The sequence below is a fragment of the Homalodisca vitripennis genome, chromosome 2 (genome assembly GCF_021130785.1).
Source record: "Homalodisca vitripennis isolate AUS2020 chromosome 2, UT_GWSS_2.1, whole genome shotgun sequence".
Taxonomy (NCBI): domain Eukaryota; kingdom Metazoa; phylum Arthropoda; class Insecta; order Hemiptera; family Cicadellidae; genus Homalodisca; species Homalodisca vitripennis.
In genome coordinates, this window is record NC_060208.1 from 178,920,794 (window position 1) to 178,945,106 (window position 24,313).

A 24,313-nucleotide genomic window follows, 5' to 3' on the forward strand; every position below is an offset into this window, starting at 1 on the left:
AACTGGATAAATTAACAGCTATTATTTCAATTTTTAACTCATCGAATATGTATAAATGAGAAAATATATTTTGGATTATAAGGAAATAATAGCACTCTTGTTTAATATGGTAAAAAATAATTTATGTTGTGTAAAATTTACATATTTCTGTTAGTTTTAACACAATTTGGAACTTAATTTTCTCCTGAAAACCCATATTTAGGTTCTAATTCATTTGCAAAATCTATGAAATATTATAGTTTAAAAACACGTTCACATGATTTTTACTGAACAACTATACTTGTTCATTTTAGAAATCCATCCAGGAAATGTGCTATAAACACTTGATGAGTTTTAGTTAGACTTTTGAAGTGCTCATCATAGATGTACAAAGACTTGAGACTGAGAAGGTTGTTTGTCTGACAGGGTGTGATCATTATACACGAGGTGTACCCGGACGGTGCGGCTGCTAAGGACGGCAGACTCAAGCCAGGTGACCAGATCCTTGAGGTCAACAGTGAGGATTTCCGCAGCATTACTCACAGCAAGGCGCTGGCCGCCCTCCGACAGACTCCTGCCAAGGTACATATCAGCCGTTTGTGACACTCATACCACTAAATATAGTTTAAAAATAAAGCACTCCTCATAAAACATAAGCTTTGTTAGTGCTTGAGTGAATTTCTTTCTAAATTATTACAAGCAACAGTGTGAATGTCTTTACTTTAAAATGGGGGAAACAGTCTTTTATACCTAACTCTATTTGCCCTGATCAAAGAGATATATGAAATATGTGTGAAATGTAAAAACCATTTCACCGTATTTCCACCGCAGCGATACTGTCGCCACTCACATCCATTCAAATGCAATTGTTTTCTTAGTTTATCAGTTCTGGTTAATTATAGGTCAACCGCTATTAAAGAAACCTGCGCAGAAGCAAATTTCTGAGCAGTACCGCGCAGGAGGGGCCCCCCTCCGGCGGGGAGTTGGGGTGGGGAGTGGGACCAGCACCTTCTTGTATCTGTTTATCAGCTGTGTGGATCGTGTCTTGCTCTCACAGTTTTGTTTACACTGCAGCTACTTTACCTGTTCTATAACTATATATTTTTTTGTAGGCATATACAAGTGTCGCAGTCTAAGCGTAAAATATTAATTAAACAGATTAATGTAGCCATAGATGTATCCAGGAAGCTTGCATTTTGTTTTGAGGTTATCCGTGCAGTGGCAGCGGCCATTAGAGATGTTTAGTTCAATTCGAACGGGTCAGTCAAGTGAACTAGTGATCCAGATCAGAGTGTTTCAAAAGACCCGTTCTCTTAAAACGTTTCGTTCACTTTTTCCTGCCAACTGAATAAGTTTGATATTTTTTTCAAACCAGATATGTTATTTTTAATGATCGTTAATACTTATAATATTATTATTAAGTTCATTTAAAACTCTTATCCATGAAAAATAGCTTAACATCATATGGAACTAACTAAAACTATAGAGTTTGTGCATTAGGTTACACTAGGTCCTCAAAATTGTTCAGTCGTTACTTTTGTTCACTGCTAACCGATTAAGAACAAAACCATAATATAATTCAACAAGGGGACTAGGTAGTCTCCCCATTTGTAGGGAATAACCTTACTTATGATAAATCAAAGGCATATCAATCAACCAAGTCCATTGATTATAAGTATTAACATATAAATTATTTAGCAATGTATCTGGTAACTTACAATTACATTTTTTAAATAAGTTTTAATACATATATTTGCATTTACTAGATTCCTGAAATAATATATTTATTGTCATAAATCTATCCATTCACTGTACGATATGCTTTTTTTTTCTTCCTCTATTCGAATACTTTTTTTACTAGCAGATCCTTTCGTTCACTCGGTCATTACATCCATTCGTTCATTTTGTTCAGTCAATACGATGACCGGTATAACACGCTGTAGCGGGAAGACTCAGTAACTCTGTACCGACCGGTTCAACTGAACGACTCGCAGCAGTGAACGAGACTGACTGAGCCGGATCAATCATATGATCTAATGAAGAGGGCGGCATCACAGCGTTGGAGGGGTATTTACCCCACCCTGCGTGAACTCAAATTGTCCAGGGTCTTTTTGTAAGCGGTTTACTTATAGCCTTGTTTTGTGTTTAACAAGGCTTTATAAAATATTTAACATCATTAATGATCCCACTTACTCTGAAAGTAAGTTTTTAAATGCAGGGAATACCCAACATCCAGGCAGTCGAAATCCATTGTCAGATTAAGATGTATAGTGAAAATGCATTGAATGAAGGAATGCTGTAAAGATGATAAAATGTCCATAACAAAGCACAGAATGGTAGGTCTTTCATTATGAATGATTACTTGGTTAGGAGAAAGGTGAGAAAATAAAAGCATCATCGCATGATCGACAATGATAATGTTTTCAGATGAATTTCCAAGTTTCAAAAAATATTTTGCATGATTGTAATCCATCGGTTAGGTACCATTAGCTGTGTTCCCACTGGGGTATCTTCACTGGGATGCTTCTTTTATGGACAATTTAGGCTAAAAGCTGGTTATCCAGTCTAATAAATGCCTGAACAATTAATTTAAATACTCACCTATTCACACTCTTATTACCTGTCACACTTACTTACATTCAGTTTGCATTCCAATGCCCCTAGTGCCAAATCCCAAAATTGTCCACTGATACAACCCCTAGCCAGTGTCAAACCCCTGATCACCCTGAAACAAGCGCATTTATCAATGGCTCTAATGTTTATCGGAAGAGCATTTGACAACCAATTGGCAGAAACTGTAAATGATTTACTAAAAGTAGTTGTTTGATGAATCAGAATAAATGGTAAGGATGTAACTCTTCTCGCAGTGTATTAAAGATTGGTAGATTTTGTACTGTTTAGTTCAAATATGCCTCGGTAATCATAATTTTGGATATATAATTAAGTTCAAACCCTTGAACAGTTTTATAAATGAGTAGAAGCCCTTAAAACGAATTTTGTGCTGGATATTGATTATTTTATTTTTGTTGTTTAAGGTAAAAATGGTGGTCCTAAGAGACGAAGGTGTTGTCAGTGGGAAGGAAGAGGAATTGATGGACATAATGGAAGTGGAGTTAACGAAGAAGCCCGGAAAAGGCCTCGGTCTGAGCATAGTGGGGAGGAAAAATGGACCAGGAATATTTATATCTGACGTGGTAAGCATTGTTTGAAAACACATTGGTCTGAATCAGTCAACCACATTAACCCACAGTTTTTGCTTCCTCACTTTGGCTGATTAGTTTGTTCTATAAAAGGTATCTACGTCAAAAAGTCAATGAACAAATTTTCGGCTTATGTTGCCAGTTTGGTATCCTTTATTTAATCTGTTTGTGCAGACTGCATTTTCTTCTGTTTTTTCTCCTAATTATATTCAATTTTCTTTTTCTCACATTAATATGTTGTTGAATCTCTTAGTGTATTTATTTTTGGTTACTAATTTTATATTTTGTTATTTACAGTAATTGTATTAATAGTGAGTAATTGTACTGTTGTTCTTTTGATGTTAATGTAATTAATGAGACTGACAGAAAATTAACTTTTATTCTGAATTTTACCACATTTATTTTACTTTGGAGTAGTAAAATTTTGTTTGAGCAAAAACATATGATGCAAAATGGCAAAATTATATGTCATAACTTGATCCTTCTATAAGCTAACACCAATGTCATCATACTGTTTACTACTCAAATGTAGATTTGCATTTCAGATGTGCTTTCCTTGAGCTGAAAATGTTGAACATATCTCAATAAATCAAATTGTTTGCTATCACAGAGTATTTAATTTAAACAATCAGAATATACTTTTTTTGTTTTATATACATTTCCATGTGTTTCCTTTTTCAATTTTTTCAAATATGTACTCATTCTTAAATATTCAAATTCTTTAAAAATGTATCAATAAATGGAAGGAACATAAAGCATCATGGCTCATTGACAGTGCGGTAATGTTATTTAATGTATTTTCTTACAAATCTGAAGTGAGCGAATATCGACTTTATCATTTTATATTAATACCTACTGAGGTTAATATAAAAATTTTGCTAAGCAAATCATAAATAACCTCTAACAGGTTTCACTTCTGGCTGGTTTATACCTTCCAGTTGAACCCACCACTGAAAACTGATGGGGCAACCTTATGGATGTCCAAGAGCGGCATATCACTAACCGCAAATGTCGAGATTCTGGCGTTCCAGGGCAATTCGATAGTTCTAGTCTACTGTGGGAGATGACTGTTGGAGTTGGTAGAGTTTGTTCCCTAACCTCAGAAGTTCTTGCTAGCCTCCACAAGGGTGTGCCACCTTCTGCCTACTTTGACTGGAGAGGCTGGTTGAGAGCTGGCCTCTTCTTCTTCCGAGGGAGACATGACTTTGAGATTTAGTGCCCTAATTCTTTCTTATGGATCTCGATAGAAGGCGGCCCCTACTCCCTAACCTTGCCCATTCTGAATATCCTGTTACTCTGGAAGCAGTGTTAAGGTTCTTATAGTGCAATTTATAAGCTTCTTGTCCTACGAGGAAAAAAAACATAAATAAATTTCAAGCTTTCTTTGTAGTTTTACATTATGAGTGGTAGATCCAACTTTAACCTATGACTGCAGGTCCAAGGTGGAACTGCTGGGACAGATGGGCGACTCATGAAAGGAGACCAAATCCTCGCAGTCAACGGACAGGACCTCAAGAACTCCACTCAGGAGGAAGCTGCCGCTGTGCTGAAAACTGCCGCTGGGAAAGTTACTATGAAACTCGGCAGATTAAAAGCCAGGTGAGATTATTTATTTTACTAACAGTACAAAACAATTATAGTATTGTTGGTGAATAAATTGAAACCAAAATTATATATAAACAAGGACACCATCACCAACTACCAATTATCAGAAACTATCATCACTTTCAATTAAAACTACGAATATGGATGATATGTTCATTTAAAATGCTTTATCAAGCATGTCTGCGTTATATTAAAGCAACCTAAAAACGTGGTAACGTAGCTTCTATTTATTTTAAAAGCCATCAGTTAACTTTTGAAGAATAAAGGTTTATTGTTAGAACATAATGAAACATCATACATAATAAAATAAATATCTCAAAACATTTAAAAAGCACATTTTAATGCAATGTAACGTTTTGATTACATTGAATAGTGTATCAGCACCTAAACCTTTTAAATAATAAACCGTATATACTATATCAAGCATAAGTTTTAAATTTGAGCTAAACAGATTTGGATTAAATAATTCGGTATTGAGTTTGAAATTTGTTGTTTTCTTTTATTTACAAACTTTAGCCTAATATTATGTATTATTTCTAATTTACTTTTAGCTAAGGTAGTGTATATTATCCTTATAGTTAAGGCGGTTTTCATCTTTTAATAACCGTCTTAAGCCATTTTAGTTATAGTTGTTGGATTTGTTTTATAACTCTATAGATAGTTGTTTCATCATTTCATCTATAGTTTGATGTTTAGTATTTTAGTTGTTCAGTGTTTTGTGGGGTGCATACAGAATTAAAGTAGTAGTTTTTAATTCTAACTTAGAAGCAGAACATAACAAACACAGTTAAATTTTTGTATATCCCATAAAAATACAAATTTGGTTAAGTTATTACTTCAACTACTGTTTTTATTTGGTCACTAACATTTTCTTCTTAACTTCTGTCTGTACAATTTTTACTTGCCTTCGTAATTTTTGCTGGAGCTAATGTTTAATTTTTCATCGCTAGTTCTGAGCAATAGGTGTTACATGTAAAACATGTAGCTGTACACTCTTTTAAAAATTCAAATTTTCATTCATCTTAAATTTTAGTTTAAATTCTAAGCACTACCACAGTTGACCGAATTGTTGATTGGTTAGGACGACGCACGTCACAACACAGCCTGTCTTAACTAACGGAGTAACAGAGACCGTTTCTAATACCACAACAACTTCGAGACTACGAAGACATTTTGCAACGTTATCATTCCGATGGAAAAACCATGCGCTGAGTGAAAACGAAAAGTCGTCATGAGAGACGCTGTTAAAGTGCTCGCTTTTACATTCAGTATTTTGAGTGTTCTACTCTCCAGTTCTGTGATCATTAGTCATTGTGGTAGCTCTGGACCTGTTTGATTAGTTTTAAGTTTGTTGTACATTTTGTTTTAATCTCCAGCAAAGTAGAGTAGGCAGTGCCTATCAGCTGGTTTTAGTTTTATAGTACGATTTTGCATAAGTCTCACAACGCTTGTCTTTCTTTAAGGCATATATATTTTATCACAAGCTAATGAATGGTTAATTTTGTAAACTTAGTAAACATATATTATAGCTATATTGAAAAGCCATGGGTGAAGTAAGTTTTTTCCATAACCAAGTGCCATATCTAACCATAATTTTGGACAAATTTAAAAATAAAAATACCATTAAATGAGAATAATTTGCAAATATTGAAAAAGTTTTAATTAAATTATAGTTACATAGGAGAACTGGGGCGTATCCAGGATTAGAGTTTGGAGGGGGGCCAAACCCATAACACATATTTTATGAATCCATTGGGTGTAGGAATTGATAGATTGTCTTTGTTCTTTTATTTAATATTATGTATTAAAGGTAAAGGATGTTTGGCAAGGGCGAATACAGTGTTTGTGAAATGGTAAAAGGACTATGATTACATACCACAAACTGTACTAGACAAAACATTTTCTTGTGTTATGTCCTCGTCACCTGCATAATAAAATATGAAACTATTTCCATATATACTACTGTTTTATGGATAAGATGGAGTAGCAAATATATTAACTTTCTCTTATCATATATGAATCCAAGTTACGACTACCTCGGCTTTTATAAATTATAATACCTTTCAAATATTTCATTCAATGCACAAGCCAGTATCTGTGGCCTTATTTGGAGTTTAGTTTTGTCGGGATTGGGTGGAAGTCGATAATTTCAAATTTATCACTCCTTAATAATGTAATTAATATTTGAGTTCTTAAACAGTTACAAAAGCTAAAAGATGATATTTGATGTATCATGATTAATGTGTTAACTATGAAAAAATTATATTTGATCTTGAAGTTAGCCAGAAATTGTTATTATTTTTCTAAAACGGTTTTTGAGGGGCTGGTCCTCCGAATCCCTCCCTGAATACACTAATGGTAGATATGTTTTGTATTATTAAAAAATACACACACATATGTATTTAGAAATAATAATATTCTATACATGTATAATAGTCTATTCAATACTTCAGGTAGCTACTGATAAATATTTGGCCCCAAGGGCCAGTTGTAGCAATGCTAGATATATGGTCTCAATTAAGCATTAAATCTAAATGAAAATGCTTTAAAACATTTACTCAAAATACTCTGCAAACAAAACTGTACTCGTTTTACTAGTATTTTTTAAATGGTTATAAATGGTTAATTTTCAAATTTTCTATACATATTTTATATTTTTATGATATATATGCTACAAAATTTAATAACTATTTAAATTAATTACAATAAGTGTTAAACTTCTAGTCCTTTAAGAAATTTTAAATAAACTCTTGAATGACGTTAGTATATTATTGTTCCACCAAGTTCTCTAATAATAGTAACTTTTAATATATAATGTTTTCACTAAATTTTCAACAGTATCTAATAATTTTATTACAAAAATCATAAAGTGGGTAAAATATATGTGTAAAATTAAGGACTGTTCATTAAATTTTCTATAAATGTCAAATTTCCATAACAAATCAAAAGTCAATATAATTTATATGTAATACAGTCTACATTTCAGTACAAAACAGCTGATACAACACTGTGTTTTATACTGATATTAAACTATAAAGTTAACTATTAAAAATTAATTGATACCTTATTTTATTTATTCTATGAAGTACAGAATGTGAACTAAGTATAGGATATGTACTCATTCTATCTCAGATGTCATGAATTCTATTCTAAGCACATTAATACTCAACACACCCACAAACTATAAAACCGAGACATACTAAGAAGTATTTCTTTTTGAGTCAAATGTTTAAACATTGCATAAGGTAGTTAACTTCAACAGTTTAAGGTACACTTGGAGTTGTCAAAGTGCCATTACAGCTTTTTATATATGATAAGATAATTTTAAATCAAAAGATGTATCCTACGTCAATATCCCTAGTCACCCATCCTTAGATTTACTTAAGTTTTTTTATCCTGCACTGAATTTTTATTGATTATCCACAATTACAGTTATTGCCTAGACTGTGTACAGTAAGTTTTCAAATCTTGTATTCCGTAATTAACAATTTTTTTTGTTTTCTCTCTCAACACTTTTGATGTTACGAGGAGGTACCCAAAAGAAACCGGAATTAATTTTTAAAAGCTATTTATTTTAAAATTTTTTACAAAATAACCTTATCTCCTTCAAAATACTTTCCTCTGTTCGAAACATTTTTTGTACTCATCTTTAGAAATGACTGACAGCTCCTCCCTCAATTTTTTGATGACCTCTGCGATGTTGTCAAATTGGTGCCCTTTCATGACCCTTTTCTTGCTTGAAAATAAAAAGAAGTCGCACAGTGCCAGGTCAGGTAAGTAAGGTGTGTGAGACAAGCAGAGCCATGCCAATTTTAACCAAAAACGCTCCTTTTCCCGATGTTTCTTTTGATTTTCAGTCAGAACCCAAGGAACAAACTTGGCAGCAACCCTTTTCATTCCCAAATATTCCGTTAAAATTCGCTGAACCAAGCTCCAAAACAACCCACTAATCTCCTACAGTTGATCAATTGTCTGTCGACAGTCTGCCGAATTTTTTCAATATTTTCATCGATTCAGGCAGTTGATGGACATCCAGAACGAGGTTTGTCATCAATCGACATGTTCCCATTTTTTAATCGAGCAAACCACCCGTAGTGGCAGTAAGCTGTTTTCAACATTAAAACAGTTTCAGCAGTGTTTTTACTGAGTAGAAAACAAAATTTCACAGCTGCACGTTGTTCACTTAAAGTTGCCATCATAAAAATCTAAACAAGACCAAAACAGCATTAGCAATAACAATCATTACAGAGGAACTGACAGGTGGTATTGAACTGGCTATCAGGCTGTGTTGTACATGCCTGGCGGCAGAAATGTGTAATACACAAGCTTCGCCCACGGCAATGTTATTCCGGTTGCTTTTGGGTACCCCCTCGTGTATAGGGTTAGAGTTTATTTTCCTCCTGTTTTGTATTTTTTATCACCATTCCTTTTTATGTTCTGTTGAAATTAAGTTTAGCTAGAAATATTGTCTTATTTTCCTGTATTAAAAGTACAAATGGTTTAGTTTTACATGTTTAGTTTAGAACCAATTCTGTATTATAATAAATTATAATTTGATTTTTTCTGTAGCTAAATTGATCTTTGTATAATTCAGTGCAACTTGTATTTTAGTAAAAAAAATGTTATTTGCTGATATGCTTTTTTCTGTATTGCTTGCTTTGTACAGGTAGTTAGAAGTATAATGTCAGGATGATTCATTGATTTGTACAATTATTTTGTTTTCTGAGAGTACCTGTTATATATTTATTTTTAATTTGCTCATTGCTATTCTTTAGTTTATTGAAAATGTATTGTAAATATTCTTCCAATATTACATGCAAAAATTCAACATGGGGTTTCTAATTAGTGATATATCACATCATTAAATCAGCTATGTGTCAAATGGTCTTGTGGAAAAACGAATATCAAAAACCAATAAGAAAATGTTTGCCCTGAAACCAATAGGGAATAGAAATAAATATTTAAAAAATACATGTGAGTAAGATAGAAAAACTTATGTTTATTCAGATTTATTCAAACAATATAGTTTTATGTTCAAATATATTTTGAAGTCAACAATTTTAAGCTAGTGTATGTCATGATTGACTTCCATGAAAACAGAAGATTTCACTACAAACTTATCTGTGGAACAGTAATATAGAATTAAGGCATTTCCATTATAAAACCTGTAATTGACAAATGTTACCAATCTTGCTACATAATTAAATTAAACATTTAATTCTTTTTGTTGATTCTTTCTCTTCTATCAAACATTCTGCTTCAGTACCACATGTTCAAATTAATATTGATTTTTTTATATTTATGATCAATTCCTTTTGTATACCGTAGCAAATAAAACGCACTATTTTGTGATATTTATAAGTTTGCTGACAAATTTCATAGATTCAATTAAATTTATATTCTGCTTTACAGTATAAGAACAACCTTTTAATATTAAATGGGCTTTTATTATTACTATTTTATCCGATTCTCAATGCTTAGTCCTGAAAAAGGCCTACAATATTTATTTTTTTAAATGTAAATGTGTTTTAGAATAATTTATTCGCAATACACCCCCAATTTAACTATCTTTAATTTAGTACATAAAAAGAGATAATCCTTCAAGTTAAAATTTGTATGTGACATTTTATACTTCATGTGCATCTGCTTATGCGAAGGCTATTCAGAAAGTAAATTATATTTTGATATAAACAAAAATAAAGTTCTAGAAAAAAATTGTATTATATACATTTGAAAGGGACTCTAAAATACCATTTTTCTACGTGGTCATTATAAAAATTTAAGCATTTATCATAGTAGTGAACTAGTTTTGAAATTCCAGCGTTATAAAATTCTGTCGCCTGAGACAGAATTCACAGGACCAGGTATTCACACCTTTCCGCAGTTCCATGTTGTCATCAAGCCAGGTGTTCATTGCTGGAAACAGGTGGTAGTCGCTGGGTGCAAGGTCCGGGATTGTATTTGTAGCAACAGTAACCACTCACTAGCCAGTGAACAGCGAAACGCCCTGACATCAAAATGCCCCTAGCGGCTTCAGAGCAAAATGTAATCTACTTTCTGGATAGCCCTCATATAATACCATTTTTTATATACTTCCATCCATTTTCTGGAATGCAAAAACTAAATTTAAAAAATGTAAATATCACAATTTGAAACTGGAATAAAAGAAATTGATAAGGGAACGTTTGAAGTAAAAAAAATATATTTTCTATTATACTGCAGTGACATAAATGTATATAAAATAGATTTCTAGGAGCTAAGAGTTTGCAGGGTTTAAGTAAAGAAATTCTCCCCCTTGATTTTCTTAACAAGGGATTGAAATATAAAAAATATTTTATATTATACTTCTTAAATTATATGGTTTTGCTTTTATTCAAAAATGAGAAGTAGGTAGGCATTTAATTTTCTGATCGCAGCCCCTTTACCTCATACATCAAATGGATACAAAATATCTGACACCATCAAAACATCCTTTTACCCTGAGGGTATACTTTTAAGATGAGAGACAACAACATATTTCAAAGTCAATGTCATAATAATTTTATTATCATAAAATCAAGATCATTTTACAGTCCTCATTGACATAAAAATCGTAGATCAACTAAAATGTGAGTCAAAGTATGAATAAATGTCATAAATGAAAATTACAGTAGATGAAATTATAAACAAAATTACAATATCAAAATTAAATTTGCTCCATGTGGAACAATTCCTCCGGTGAGTAAAATGGATTTTCCAACAGCCATGAGTAATATTTATTAAGAAACCTTTTCCTGTCATACACCTGCACTAGAGGTAATAGGCGATTGTATACCCTCGGTGGAGTTACAGAATCACTGTTAAGGGTCTTACTTAACCTACTCTGAGGAATAACTGTGGAGTCTCTATTTCTGGTGTTATAGGAGTGATTTTTGTTAATAGGATGTATTAGATGCGAATTTTGAAAAATATACTTTATCAGGTCAAAGAAATAGAGATTTTTTATAGTTTGAATTTTTAAATCTATAAAAAGAGGTTTACAGTGTCCCAGGGATTAAGAGTTAGAAACCCTACCATTTAAAAGTAACCTTAATCTTGTGACCCATCAGATGAAACTCTCTTACCATTGAATCCAAAGCTACTTATCAAATGAGTTGTTCTTTAAATAAACAAAATTGTAATTAAATATTACAAGTGTCTGTTTTGGATTTTAAAATACTACTATCCATTTCGGTGGTTTGGATATTTTAATATTTTACAATTAAATTCAATGGTAAGGTGATGAGTATTAGATTAATTTAATTTTAAGTTGTAGTTATATTTTATAACAGGGTTTTGTGTTGGCCACACAAGAAACTAAATTTTGAAAATAAAATTGTCACAAACTTTTGGATCACAAGCTATGGGTGGCATGTATACATTTTGAATTGCTCTATATTTTACATTCGCTGTGGGAAAAAGATAAAATCAAACATACTTAACCCTTAGATATGGTTGTCTTAGAGTGTTTTATCGAACACTACGGTGGGACTTAATTGAACAAAGCTAGTCTGTATACACAAAGGAATTGTAAAGCCTAAATATCCTATTTTGGACAGATATTCATTATTTTTTTCACTCAAATACTCATACTGAATCTCCGAATAATTCTAATATAAAGTTAATTTTGTTATTTAGTTATTTTTAAATGCTTAAATTAATTTATTACTGTCAGACAACAAAGAAACGTTGTCTAACCTGCAGTCGATTTCACTAACCTGTGCTGTATCTTTGGCAACTTATAGCTTTAAGATAATATATCACAAACCAAACACTTTTCTAAAGCAAAATCAATTTTACTAATATAAGTAATACACAAATAGGACAATATTATTGCTTTGTCTAATCATGCCGTCTTAACTGCATTCAGCTGGCAGAAGCCTATTAAATATTTATGATGTTCAGCAAAATAAAACAACTAGAATGAAAAACGACGGCCTATAAATATGTTCTTCATACTGTGTACAACATTCTCTTATAGGTAGTTGGAATAATTCGAGAATTGGCCTCAAGAAATAACCACATGATGAGCTATTGCCACATGTTTTACAAATGTCAAACCACATAATGAGGCCGTAAGTTTGCATGTCCTTATAACGTCATACTGCATCAAAGAATTAAAATCTAACTTATAGTTGTCTAATAAAAATCCTCTAAAACCAGATTTATTTTCATAAAAAAAGTTAAGATGGTCTTGATTCTTTATTTGTAACCCATACTACCTACTGAAAATGGTGCTCTGGCTTTTTATTATTTATATAAAATGTATATTTCTTCACACACTTTGTTTGAGTTTATATCAATTAACTGTATATTTGTGTCTTTCCTATTTTTTTCCCTATATTCCTACACTCAGTTTTAATTTGCAATTAATTAGAAACTGAAATGGCTAAATCAATTATTTTTACGTGGTACAAGAACCTAATTCAAACATAGTTTCGATATAATATAGTATTTTTATTATGACATGAATTCAAGCGAATATGAAAGGAGCCTTTCCTACTGAGATAAAAGGGTCAAGCAAATATGGTAATGGTAAAAGTTTGTTTAGCATTGCTGGCTAAACAAATAACTTGGACTATGCACGAATATGTTATTTTATTCCAAAGTTTAGCAATATTAGTTTTGATACAATCATATATTATGCAACATATAAATTACTATGATAATATTCTGAATAATAGTGGCAGGATTATTATTTTTAGTGGTACTGATAAATAACGTACAATGAACGTACAAAAGAAAATTGTTACACACTTCAAGCACCAATGATTGTTGATAGGATTGAATAACGTTTTGTTATTTACTGTAATATCTGATTGTAAGAATTTTCTTTTCAGCTGTAAGGCTCCTTGTTTTAAAATTATGTATACAGATACTGAGTACTTAAATGTGCATATAGTCATGTTTTAAGTTGTTTATTTTCTCTCAAGAGTTCACTGTGCTGGTGTGATCTGAGTTTCATAAGAACCAATGCTAAATTATAATTCATTTTGCTCAGTCAGTTTTAGTTATGAAATCAGTGAGGTATTTAATTTTTAAGTTATGATTCATTTACATCCTAGTCTTTTTTAGTTTTCTTTGTCATGTGTGAATATTTTTGTTAATCAATAATATTATAATACAAACGTTTTCAATTTATAATTGAAAAGCCAATACTTATTCCAGGGAAACTAAAGACCACTCAGGTATATTTGCAGCATACCTTAACAATGAAAAATCTCATAAGATCCTATTATCAATAATAAGGGAGGAAAATGAACAATAATTTAACAAAGGAACTTGTGAGACAAATATTATGGTACCTACTTTACAGCATCCTTGCTTGTATTACGGTTGGGAGCATACTGAAATATCTAAGTTTTTGTGTTGGAAATAATAATATATTTTTTGTTTACAACTTCTTTTATCTTATAATGCTGACTAAATTTTTTCAATATATTTAATTGAATAAAGTATTTTTCTGGGTATTCAGTTTGTGTAGTTTAAAAATATTTTAAATGTATGTTTTAAAATGAAAAAGTCTTCATCGTATAGTGAGTATATAAAAATTTCTCTAAACATAATAAAAATCACAAGTTTTATATACCGTAGTTTTAACTCTGTATTATCATATTAAAATATGTATACAAAACCTTAATTATAAAAGGTGTAGAATTTTGTAATTTTATTGGTCACTTACAATATAAGTCCATTGTTCTAACACTAATATTTATATAGAAAATTGTGCCTTTGATTACTATAAACAATAAAACCATATACAGGGCCTACTGTGATTTCATAATAAATATTGATATAAACTACACTTTTTTATTAACCTAAGATGCTCCTAAAATACAATGTTTTCACTGCATTCAGCAACTGAGTTATTTACATGTGTTTTGCTAAGACTACCCAATGATATTGCCAATATGTGGCAAAATTGTATTGGAAATGCATTATTATTGTTCAATATGACAAAATTTAAACAATTTTACATGTCATATAGTATCTACACGTGAACAAACCGTGACTGTTACTTAAATGCACTCAGGTCAGGACATCATTTTAATATTTCATTCTTTTATAAACAAATTATGTATTATATTACCAGCAGTGTCCTGTGTCATAGTGACTACTCGGGCAGTCGGGCCATACACGGGACATTATACACAACTTCTCCTTTTATCTCTTACTCTCATACAATAACAAATGCATAACAGTTCAAAAACACTGTTTACAATGTATATAGCACACAATGTTAATTTATATACAGTTAAACAGACAGCAGCTTGAAACAGTGGCAAAATAATAAATCACACTATGATTCCCTTGTCAGGTACTGGGGTTGCTATGAGTCCGAACTCAAACTCAGTATATAATTCATCTAGAACATGTTAAAAAGATTTAGATGTCTGCCAATGGTTCGCAACACGTACAAAAGTGAGGAACAGACGTCTACATTACATTGAATGTGTTTAGAGTTATCACTTATATATAGGCCACGAATAATAATTATATAGAAAATGAAGTATGTCTAGTGATCTCGTACTTGAAATTTGTAAGTATATCTAAGTATAAGAAATGATTCTTTACATAATTTTAGTATTTATGGTAATTTCTTTTTATTCTTATCCGTATTAGCTTTTTGTTGCAGCTGCAAAGAAAAGATTAAAATTTTATCCAATGAATTGTATTTGTGCTTTATCCAAACTACTTTTTATTCACAAAATAAATACTCCGAAAATTAATGTAAAAATTGTGATAGTAACTGTTAGTTTGTTCTCTTTAATGGGCTAATTATGTTTAATATCCTGATTTTGTAATAGTATTAATATAAAATATATTATGTCACCAATAAAAAATGTGATACTTACGCATACATTATAAACATTTGTTCTTTTTTCACCAATGATAACGTGAAAATTCTATAAAATGATGAGATTAGTTATATAGATATAAACTTTAAACAAAAAATTTATTCTTGTTTTAAGTTCATTCTTTGAATAGCCTTAAATGGAAATACTCGTGTAGAAATTTGTCAAAAAATTTCATAATCTCTTTTATTACTAAATATGCCACTGTTGATTCAACCCTAATCCGATTATGCGTGATTTGCTGTAAAATAAAGGCTCCCATTCTTTAAATACTCACAACTGATTTAATTTGGTTTTGTGTTTGGCATTACAGTGTAATACTTGTTCAGCTAGCTGTGTGATGTCCTGTTGTTGATTTTACCATGTGTAAACTAATTCATTTATTTTCTCATGCTTCCCAAATGTAGGAAAAATGCTACAAAGTAATTCAAGGTAAGCTTTGGTTTGTTTGTATTTGGTAAGTTTCGTGTTTGTTTCATTAACGTTGTGGCAATGCTGACTAATTGAGTTGTGTGCATGGAATTTTATATGATACAGTTCAGTTTAATGTTCATGTGCTTTAATTGTTTTATTTCCAGTGAAGGGATTTATTGGAAGATTATCCAAAGATAAACTAAAATAATATATTCATGTTCAATAAGTTTGGCTTTGGCTCATTAATTTAGATAGGGATAGCTTGTTAAAGTGAAAGTTTTCAATAGATCTAAAAAAACTGCTTTCTAAATGCTTGTTAATTTATTTAGTAAATATTTGTACATCAGTAAGAAATATATTCAATATGTTAATTACGAGTTTCAGATTGGTGAATAATGGTGTTTGATGAATCTTACAAATAATAGGCATCATAAATGTGTGTGCTGTTCACCTTGCTGTTTCATATTTTTTTTATTGAACTTTTGTTTTTTTGTGTAACTGATAGGTAAAACAAATCTATAAATAATAAATATGTACTTTATTTATCTTCAGTTTTTATTGTTGTTGTAATCAATGTTACAACTGTCATTTTGGTATTGCCTCTTTACTAGATATAACTGGAATTTTTAAAGACAATAACTACACACATTCATAAATTTGTTTGTATCAAATAATTGATAATTTTTTTATATTAATCAATCAATAATTTCGTTATTTATAGATTCATTAATGGTTACAAAGTAAAAGTATAAAAACAAGTATTGTAAAGTTATATCTCTTAAAGGTATAAAGGTGGCAGCCTTCTATTGTTCATAAAAAGCTTAGTTAACTAGGATTAAAATATATACCTAATAATATAAAATCCAAAAATGTCAAAATTAAAAAAAATTAAGTTCATAATATACAAAGCTCATTACTCTAATGAAAGACTTTCTGTTTATCTCTATTAAAGCTTCTTATGAATATAGCTTTGTATACAAGTATATTATTCAATAAATGTTTGTAATATTTATATGAATAACATTTTATTCATTGTATTGCGTGTAGAAAAAATTAATAGAGGTTATCGACTATTGTCTGCCATTATTATTTTGTGTGGTTAGTTTTTTCATGCATTTTAAGACCAAAACGTTGTGCCTCTTTTTAAATTCTAAATTTTTACTAAACACTTATAATACCTGGAAATGTTCCTAGGCTGTTAAGTAATGATTTTTCCTTGGCTGTTTTTCTCTTGTTACTCATTATTTTCTTTTAAAAATTACTATGCCAAATCCATATTTTTGAAGATTTGGTATGTAATATCAACTGTTTATACACCTTGAGACATATTTAAGTATTTCATGTCACTTTCGGTTTATTTCTGTGTTGGACCGTTTATTTTTATTTATGTGACAAATATTTTTTGTAAGTAGCCGTTTTAATTTTAAACTAATTATCAGAATTTATTAATTCTCTATGATAAACAAGGAATCAGTGACATATCACAAATATCATCATTTAGAATATCAACTTTTATTTTCAATGCTGATTTGTCACTGTGGTATGGTTGCTTAAATAACATGGGAAGTTATAATTTATTGTTAAAAAGGCCACAATCATGATTTTATAATCAAGTCTCTTATTGAATTCTCCTGATTAATATGTATTTAAGTTGTATATTGTAGAAACGTTATGTTCTAAAAGTATAAAGATCATAACTTGGATACTATTTGTTTGTAAATTATTTTTCTAACACTCAATTTGTTCATGAATAGACTGTATTTCATTAAAATTGCACACACGTCTGTTGCATGCCATATTGCCTTCACATAAAAGCTTTGTCAGGGTCTGTTGTCTGGCACAATATGGAAATCATTATGCTATCTATTGTTGCATTTAGTTACTCTCCTAACACTTTACTAACTAATCTTCTGGAAGAGCTAAGCTCATGTTCTATAATTATAACACTTACAAATGATTAAATATGCTAGACTTAAAGTTTAATTGTATATTTAACTCCTCTTAGCTTTCAACTTTGAAGTTACCAATCTTTCCTACCCTTGGAGACATTTTATTAACAAACAATATTGTTTTATTCAGCACTGTCAGAATACAAATGAGGAAACTTAAGATAACAGAAGAACAAGAGCTGACTAATTTTTCGAAAGTACAAATACTATCAACAAAAGTTTTGACAGAACTTAAAGCACTTTAAGAAACGTTATTAATTAAATACACGATATATATTAATCTTTTGAAAATTTTATAATCAGGTTAGTAATAAGTAGATTAAGAGTACTTCCAACTCTTTTGACTTCTGCTGTTGCTATTCTCAATGCATGAGTATGATGCGATCAGTGTTTTCCAAATGTGTTAATTTTATTTATATTTTTTAAATGTAGTCACAGCTCTTTAAGATACCTTTCCTGAATCCTGGAAAAGTATAAAAAATTAATCATTCTATGAGATATTGCGTGCATATTATTTAGTGACATCGCATAATCATGCCCAAAGAAAATTGGTGAAAGTTGATGAGAAATAACGTTATGAATATTTAATATTACGTATATGAAAGGCATAATATTTAATATAACTGCATGTTCATTTCTTAAATTATATTTAATTAAAAAATGTAATTTCCCTATGTCATTAATAACTTCAAAACATGGCAGTCCAAATTTATATTTCATATATATGCTCATATTGTAAAAATATCACATTTTTATCTTCAACTGTTTTCATTTTGGCCTAATTAAACAAGTGTCCAACTCCTATTTAAAATACCTACAATTAATTCCCTGTGGAATGATCAAACTAAAGTTGTATAACTTTTCTTCAGAAGTTCTCTTAAAGGGCTGTAATTCTGAAATCAAAAAATAACTTAACCAAACATTGGTTGCATCACCATACATTGTATTAATACTAAATTCTATTGTGTGAAATTCGTCAATTCAATAATATAATACTAAACTGGACTGATTTATTTGCACAGTTTTCAGCACAAGACAGTCATTACACCTTGTATGTCTGCATGCACATGATGTATATAGTATAATATTTTACTGTCTATTAAATGACCAATGGTATACGTTTATCAATAAGTATAAAAATACAGCAGTATAATTTTTAAAATTCTAGGGTTTCTTCCATTGTTTTTGTTGTAAGTTTTTATCCTACAATCTTCAAAACCAGAGTTCTGCCGAGTTATTTGTCATGTTCCATTTTGGGTGCTAGATGACCTCATCCTGAACAACTAGATATTTGTTCCTTTTGTTGTTTGTTTCATGTTAAAATGTTATTGTTGTTCTTTATATCTCTTCTTGCAAACTGGGAAATGTCACATCCATGTCAGGATTTCCTAAAATTGGTCTGAGTCTTCTGCTGATCTGGAGATGAGGATGCCATTCCAAGTTTCTTGTTTAAAAGCCTTCTAGGAATGAAAGGTTTTCGTCATTGAGGTGTGTTAAAGCTTTTAATTGCTCCTGTATAGTAATCAGAGACAACTTTGTTTGTAGTAGTGACTGCAGGTTCACAACAAAACTGGATATAGTACATATTTGTGGAAACTGTACTATATATATGAATTATAAGTATAATCTAGATGTAGTGTAAAACCTAAGAAGTTTTTGGTATCTCTATATGTTACGAGATAATCAAAATTTAAGTCACCAATAATCACTGGGGTATTCAAGATAGGATCTCTGGATTGCTTGATGATATGTGTGTGGGTCAGTCATTCTTTGTATTAAGATTCTGGTGTTTTTAACGTCAGTCTCACTGCAGACAGTTCAAAAACAAGTTTTTATGTCTGTTTCCAAAATACCAGCTGTGTAATTTTTTTCATCTTTGATGCAAATTAGCACTTCTCCCTTTATGTGTTGACCCTGACAGAATATATCCATATAGCCTTCCATATGGGTGTTCTCTAAGTCCCTTAGTTTGACTTGTTCTGTTATCATTAAAACATATTGTTTGATGATGGTGAGGATATGTGGTTCATAATGAAATGCTGCTATTACTGTATTTAGTAAACAGATTATGTTAGCTTGATTCTTATTGTTTTTCCTTGCTATGTATAGAGATGTCTCTTTGAAAATGATTAATATGAATGAATGTTTTTGGGATGAATAATGTCTTCTTTTGCTAATCTTTTGGTGAATGAATTGGGGCTGTTAAAGAGGTTCCCAAACTATAAGTCTATATCTTCAATGAAAACATTTCCAAAGTCTTCTAGATCATATTGTAATTTTACTGGAATTGTTTCTTAAGTGATAGGAAAATTCTTTTTTTTCTTCTGAAGTTTACCTGTCTGTGGTCCCTGTTTAATGTTTTGCACGATTTAAAATTCTCTCCTTTTAGTTTACTCAATGATTAGAATGACAGTGTCTCATTTTAATGGATATAATTAATATAATTTGTTGAAAATTTTACTTTAACATATTATACAATTCCTAGATTCAGCTCTGTCCTTGTACTCCTTCAGTAAGAAATAAAATTCAATTGTATTTTAATAGTTTAACTTTCAAATAAGTTAGCCTTACTTTTGAAATTTGCTAAACTACCTGAACTCTGATGTAAGTTCTTATATTTTTATAAGCTCAAGCTGTTAATTTTCAAAATACAATTATTTTTCTACTCTACTTTGTAACATGACTTGTTCTTTGAGTTTGGTTTTCTGCAGGGTACTTTTTATAATCTCTTATTTTAGCTTGTTGTTGTTTTCTATAAATGTATAAGTCACTTCATCAGCAGCCTTGACTCTCCAGTACCAATACATTTTGGCTCCTATCTATTAAATATTAGTTTCAATAGCATATTGTATTCTTGTCTTTTTCAATAAAATTTAAAATTTATTCTTTACAGATTATACAATTATTTTCCAAGCTGTAATGTTGCAGTTTTAAAGTAGTTATTTTTTTATAAAAATTACAAACAGGCAGAAAATGTATTTCATTTAAAACTCCTCATTTACTATATAACTGCTATCTATAACTGAGAGGAATATATGAACTAAAATTATCTTGGGTTACAGTGAGAGTGGGGGCATGGAGCCAGCGGAGGCTGAGGGGTGGCGGACTGTAGTGTTGGAGCGGGGTCCGGATGGCTTAGGGTTCAGCATCGTCGGGGGCCACCAGTCACCATACGGGGACTTGCCGATCTACGTCAAGACGGTGTTCGCCGCAGGGGTGGCTGCTGGCGGAGGTCTGCGCCACGGAGATCAGATCCTGGCAGTCGACGGTCTCAGCATGCAAGGCCTCACACACCAGCAGGCAGTGGCAGTACTCAAGAGAGCGCAGGGAACTGTTACGCTTACCATACAATCATAACCGGAACCGCAGACGCTCACATAATTTCATTCTAAAGTAATTAGTTCAACCGAGTTTCATTTTCCAACATTATCCGTTCATCCACTGAGCAGAAGTCTGTCAGTTTTACCTTTGTTTGTACTATAGAAAGATAAGTTAGTAAATTTTCTAATCTACTGGTAAAATTCATCACAATTATAATATATATCTTACAGAAGTGATCGTAACGAAAATTTAATTAATTTATGTATGTATATATATTTGAATTAGTTTCAACGACGAAGTGTTTAACTGAATACAAATACAATCATGTAAAATTACTCATACATTTTTAGGAAGTAGCTAAAATTTATTTATACGTAACTTTTTAATGTTGGCCACTCTCTGATAGATACAACAATTTTAACATAGTGTATATTATGAAACCAATATTCTGATATAAGTGGAATTGTCCAGTATATTTATGTGAATACCATTTGTTCATAATTCTAATATTTTTGTATTCTTTAATAATTAATTGTAATATAAATTCAAACTTATTATATCTATAATTACTTTGTAAAATTATGATTTATATAATTTTGTCAATGATTGAATAAAAACAAAATATTGTATTTGTATTTTGTTGGTATTTGTGACCCAGAACTTGTGTAGAATTTATCATTTAGTTAATTGTTTATCATTATTTATCATCAGTTTTGTGTACTTGTCTCATGAAAATCAGTGTTTGTGCACATGTTTTTAGTACAAAGAAAACGGCAGCTGTATTTAATTATTGAACTAATGTTTAATAGTTTCTTTTAATTTAAATACACTAAAACAAAGCAAAAGATCCATTTGTTTAACCAAGAAATGTCACTTGTTTTAATAATATTAATTGAATAATATTAACGCTGTAAAGTATTCTAAGTATATGTTAAGGAATTTTGCTCAGTGATGTTAACAGATAAATAATAGTAAGTTTTCTTTAGTATTAAAGACTATCCATATATTCAAATTAATTGGTTTACTTTTTAGAATTCCAAGCAAAGCCACATTGACTGGTTAACAGTAGTTATGTCCAGTTACTGTAAATATAACACTATTTCTTACAAACCTTGAGACAGTAAAATGGTCAGTATAATATTACATTTCTTTATAAATTTTATCTTGTAAGTAATTTCTCTAAAGTATTTCAAAATTTTAAAGTATATAGCAAATATTTACTTATTTTTTAACGTGATAATGCACTTAGTATTAATTTCATTATATTTTATGGTAACTGTGCCCCCAGTTTTGGACCATAATAGGATATCTAAAAATCTTTGTTCCGTACCTTGAACTGCATTTTTGGTATGGTTAAAAAGGTTTGAAGAAATGGAATTAGATAAGAAGTAACTACCAGAACATTCAGTACATTTGATAATGAAAGTTTATTAATCAAAAAATTAGGTTGGTCAGTTAAGGGTTGATAAGCGAAGTAAATTATAGATAACATTTGTTTTTCCTTCTTAATTAATTTTTGAGAAATACAGCTATTACAATATGCAATAACGGTACAAAAGTAAGAAAACCATTAATTATCTTCAAACTAGTCAAAAGTATATTTTGTTTTTGATGTAATGGATTTAAATTTTAGAATATGTAAAAGAAATATTGAAAAACCCAACAAATCACTGAAATAATAGCAAGTTTATGAAGCGATAACAGTGATTTTTGTTTGCCTTATTTTAATGTTCACATTTTTAGCTAATGTTTCAGTTAATGATGATAAAATGTACTGTATTTGTATCTGTCTAGTTCAAACTCAGCTTTACTTCTAGATTAATACATTATTATTTAACTGTGACAAAGTGCAAATCTAGTGTTCCATTATAATAAAATAGGGATGTCCAGTGTTAAAACTATTAATCAAATTGCAAAACTGTGTGATTCAGCAGTTGAGCAGCTAACGTCAAATCTAGGACAGATATAAAATTGAATGCACAGTCCGATGCCTTCGCAAGAACCTCGACTTTGTCGTTACTGGTGCTCCCGTGAGTGTGCTTGGGTGTCACGTGTCAGTGAGTGCCTCGCTAGAGCTTGAGCGAACACTGTAGCGAACGTTGCTACGTTAGCGAACGTTGCTATGCCAGCGAACGATTGTGGGACCATTGTGAGAACCAGCCACAACCAAATAGAATAGCTATTTTACTTATAAGTAGATGATCCTATAGATAGAGTTATTTTCAAAGTGCTTGACATGTCACTTAGGTACGATCGTTAACCAGCCATTGTTAGTAAGGCCCTTCTTGTGATATCAATTTGCTTATTGTTGAATTTTGTTCCGACTTATGTTTGACTTTGTATGTCGTGTTGTGCGGCTTAGAGGGAAATTATTAAAATGGTTTACGCAAGAGCGATGTTGAAAATATTAAAATTTTAGCAGAGTCTATTTCAGAGTTAGTAGAGTTAAGTAAAGTCAGAACTATTTATTTTGTCGACTGGAAAACTTAAGAGTCGTAATTGTTCCCGGCGATTTAACAACTGTAAATAGAGCGATTGTTGTAGACGATCGTAACATTTCCCAAATTGAGTGCCATTAAGAATCCTTAACTAATCGGATTGTTTAAATTACTGTACTATAAATTTTATAAAATAGCTCAAATGAGTTGTTTAGATAGCTTAAGTAGTGTTATATTTTATAGAATTGACTACTGATGTTATTCCGTAAGACTAAAGATTAATTTGTGATGTTAATTAAATTACAGTTTATAATTACATTTACAGTGTCTGTTATTTTAGAATAAGTTGTGTTCCTTTCTATAATGAATGGTATATTTCTGTGACAAACTTTATTATAACACCAACTCAATGATGTTGCTTGAGTCCTTCACAAAATAAACTGTAAATGCAGTCATATTTAATTCACTGGCGTACTGTACGACTAATGTAGTCTACTTATACACATAATACCATCATTTGATTGTCTTTGTAA

At 30.7% G+C, this 24,313-nt stretch overlaps 1 protein-coding gene across 5 annotated transcripts in view; it reads left to right on the forward strand.

The window, feature by feature from the left end:
* LOC124355100 (multiple PDZ domain protein-like) overlaps positions 1-24,098 on the forward strand; it is a 250,063-nt gene extending 225,965 nt beyond the window's left edge. For 3 of the 5 annotated variants that reach the window (XM_046806047.1, XM_046806045.1, XM_046806046.1), the window contains 4 exons: positions 406-561; positions 3,015-3,173; positions 4,615-4,778; positions 21,084-24,098. In XM_046806047.1, coding sequence (XP_046662003.1) covers positions 406-561; positions 3,015-3,173; positions 4,615-4,778; positions 21,084-21,378 — 774 coding nt within the window. In that variant the 3' untranslated portion in view covers positions 21,379-24,098. Of the gene's footprint in view, positions 1-405; positions 562-3,014; positions 3,174-4,614; positions 4,779-5,865; positions 10,008-16,065; positions 16,091-21,083 lie in introns of those variants that run through there. The other 2 variants (XM_046806049.1, XM_046806048.1) reach the window with 2 other exon arrangements.
* The last annotated feature ends 215 nt before the right edge of the window (positions 24,099-24,313 follow it).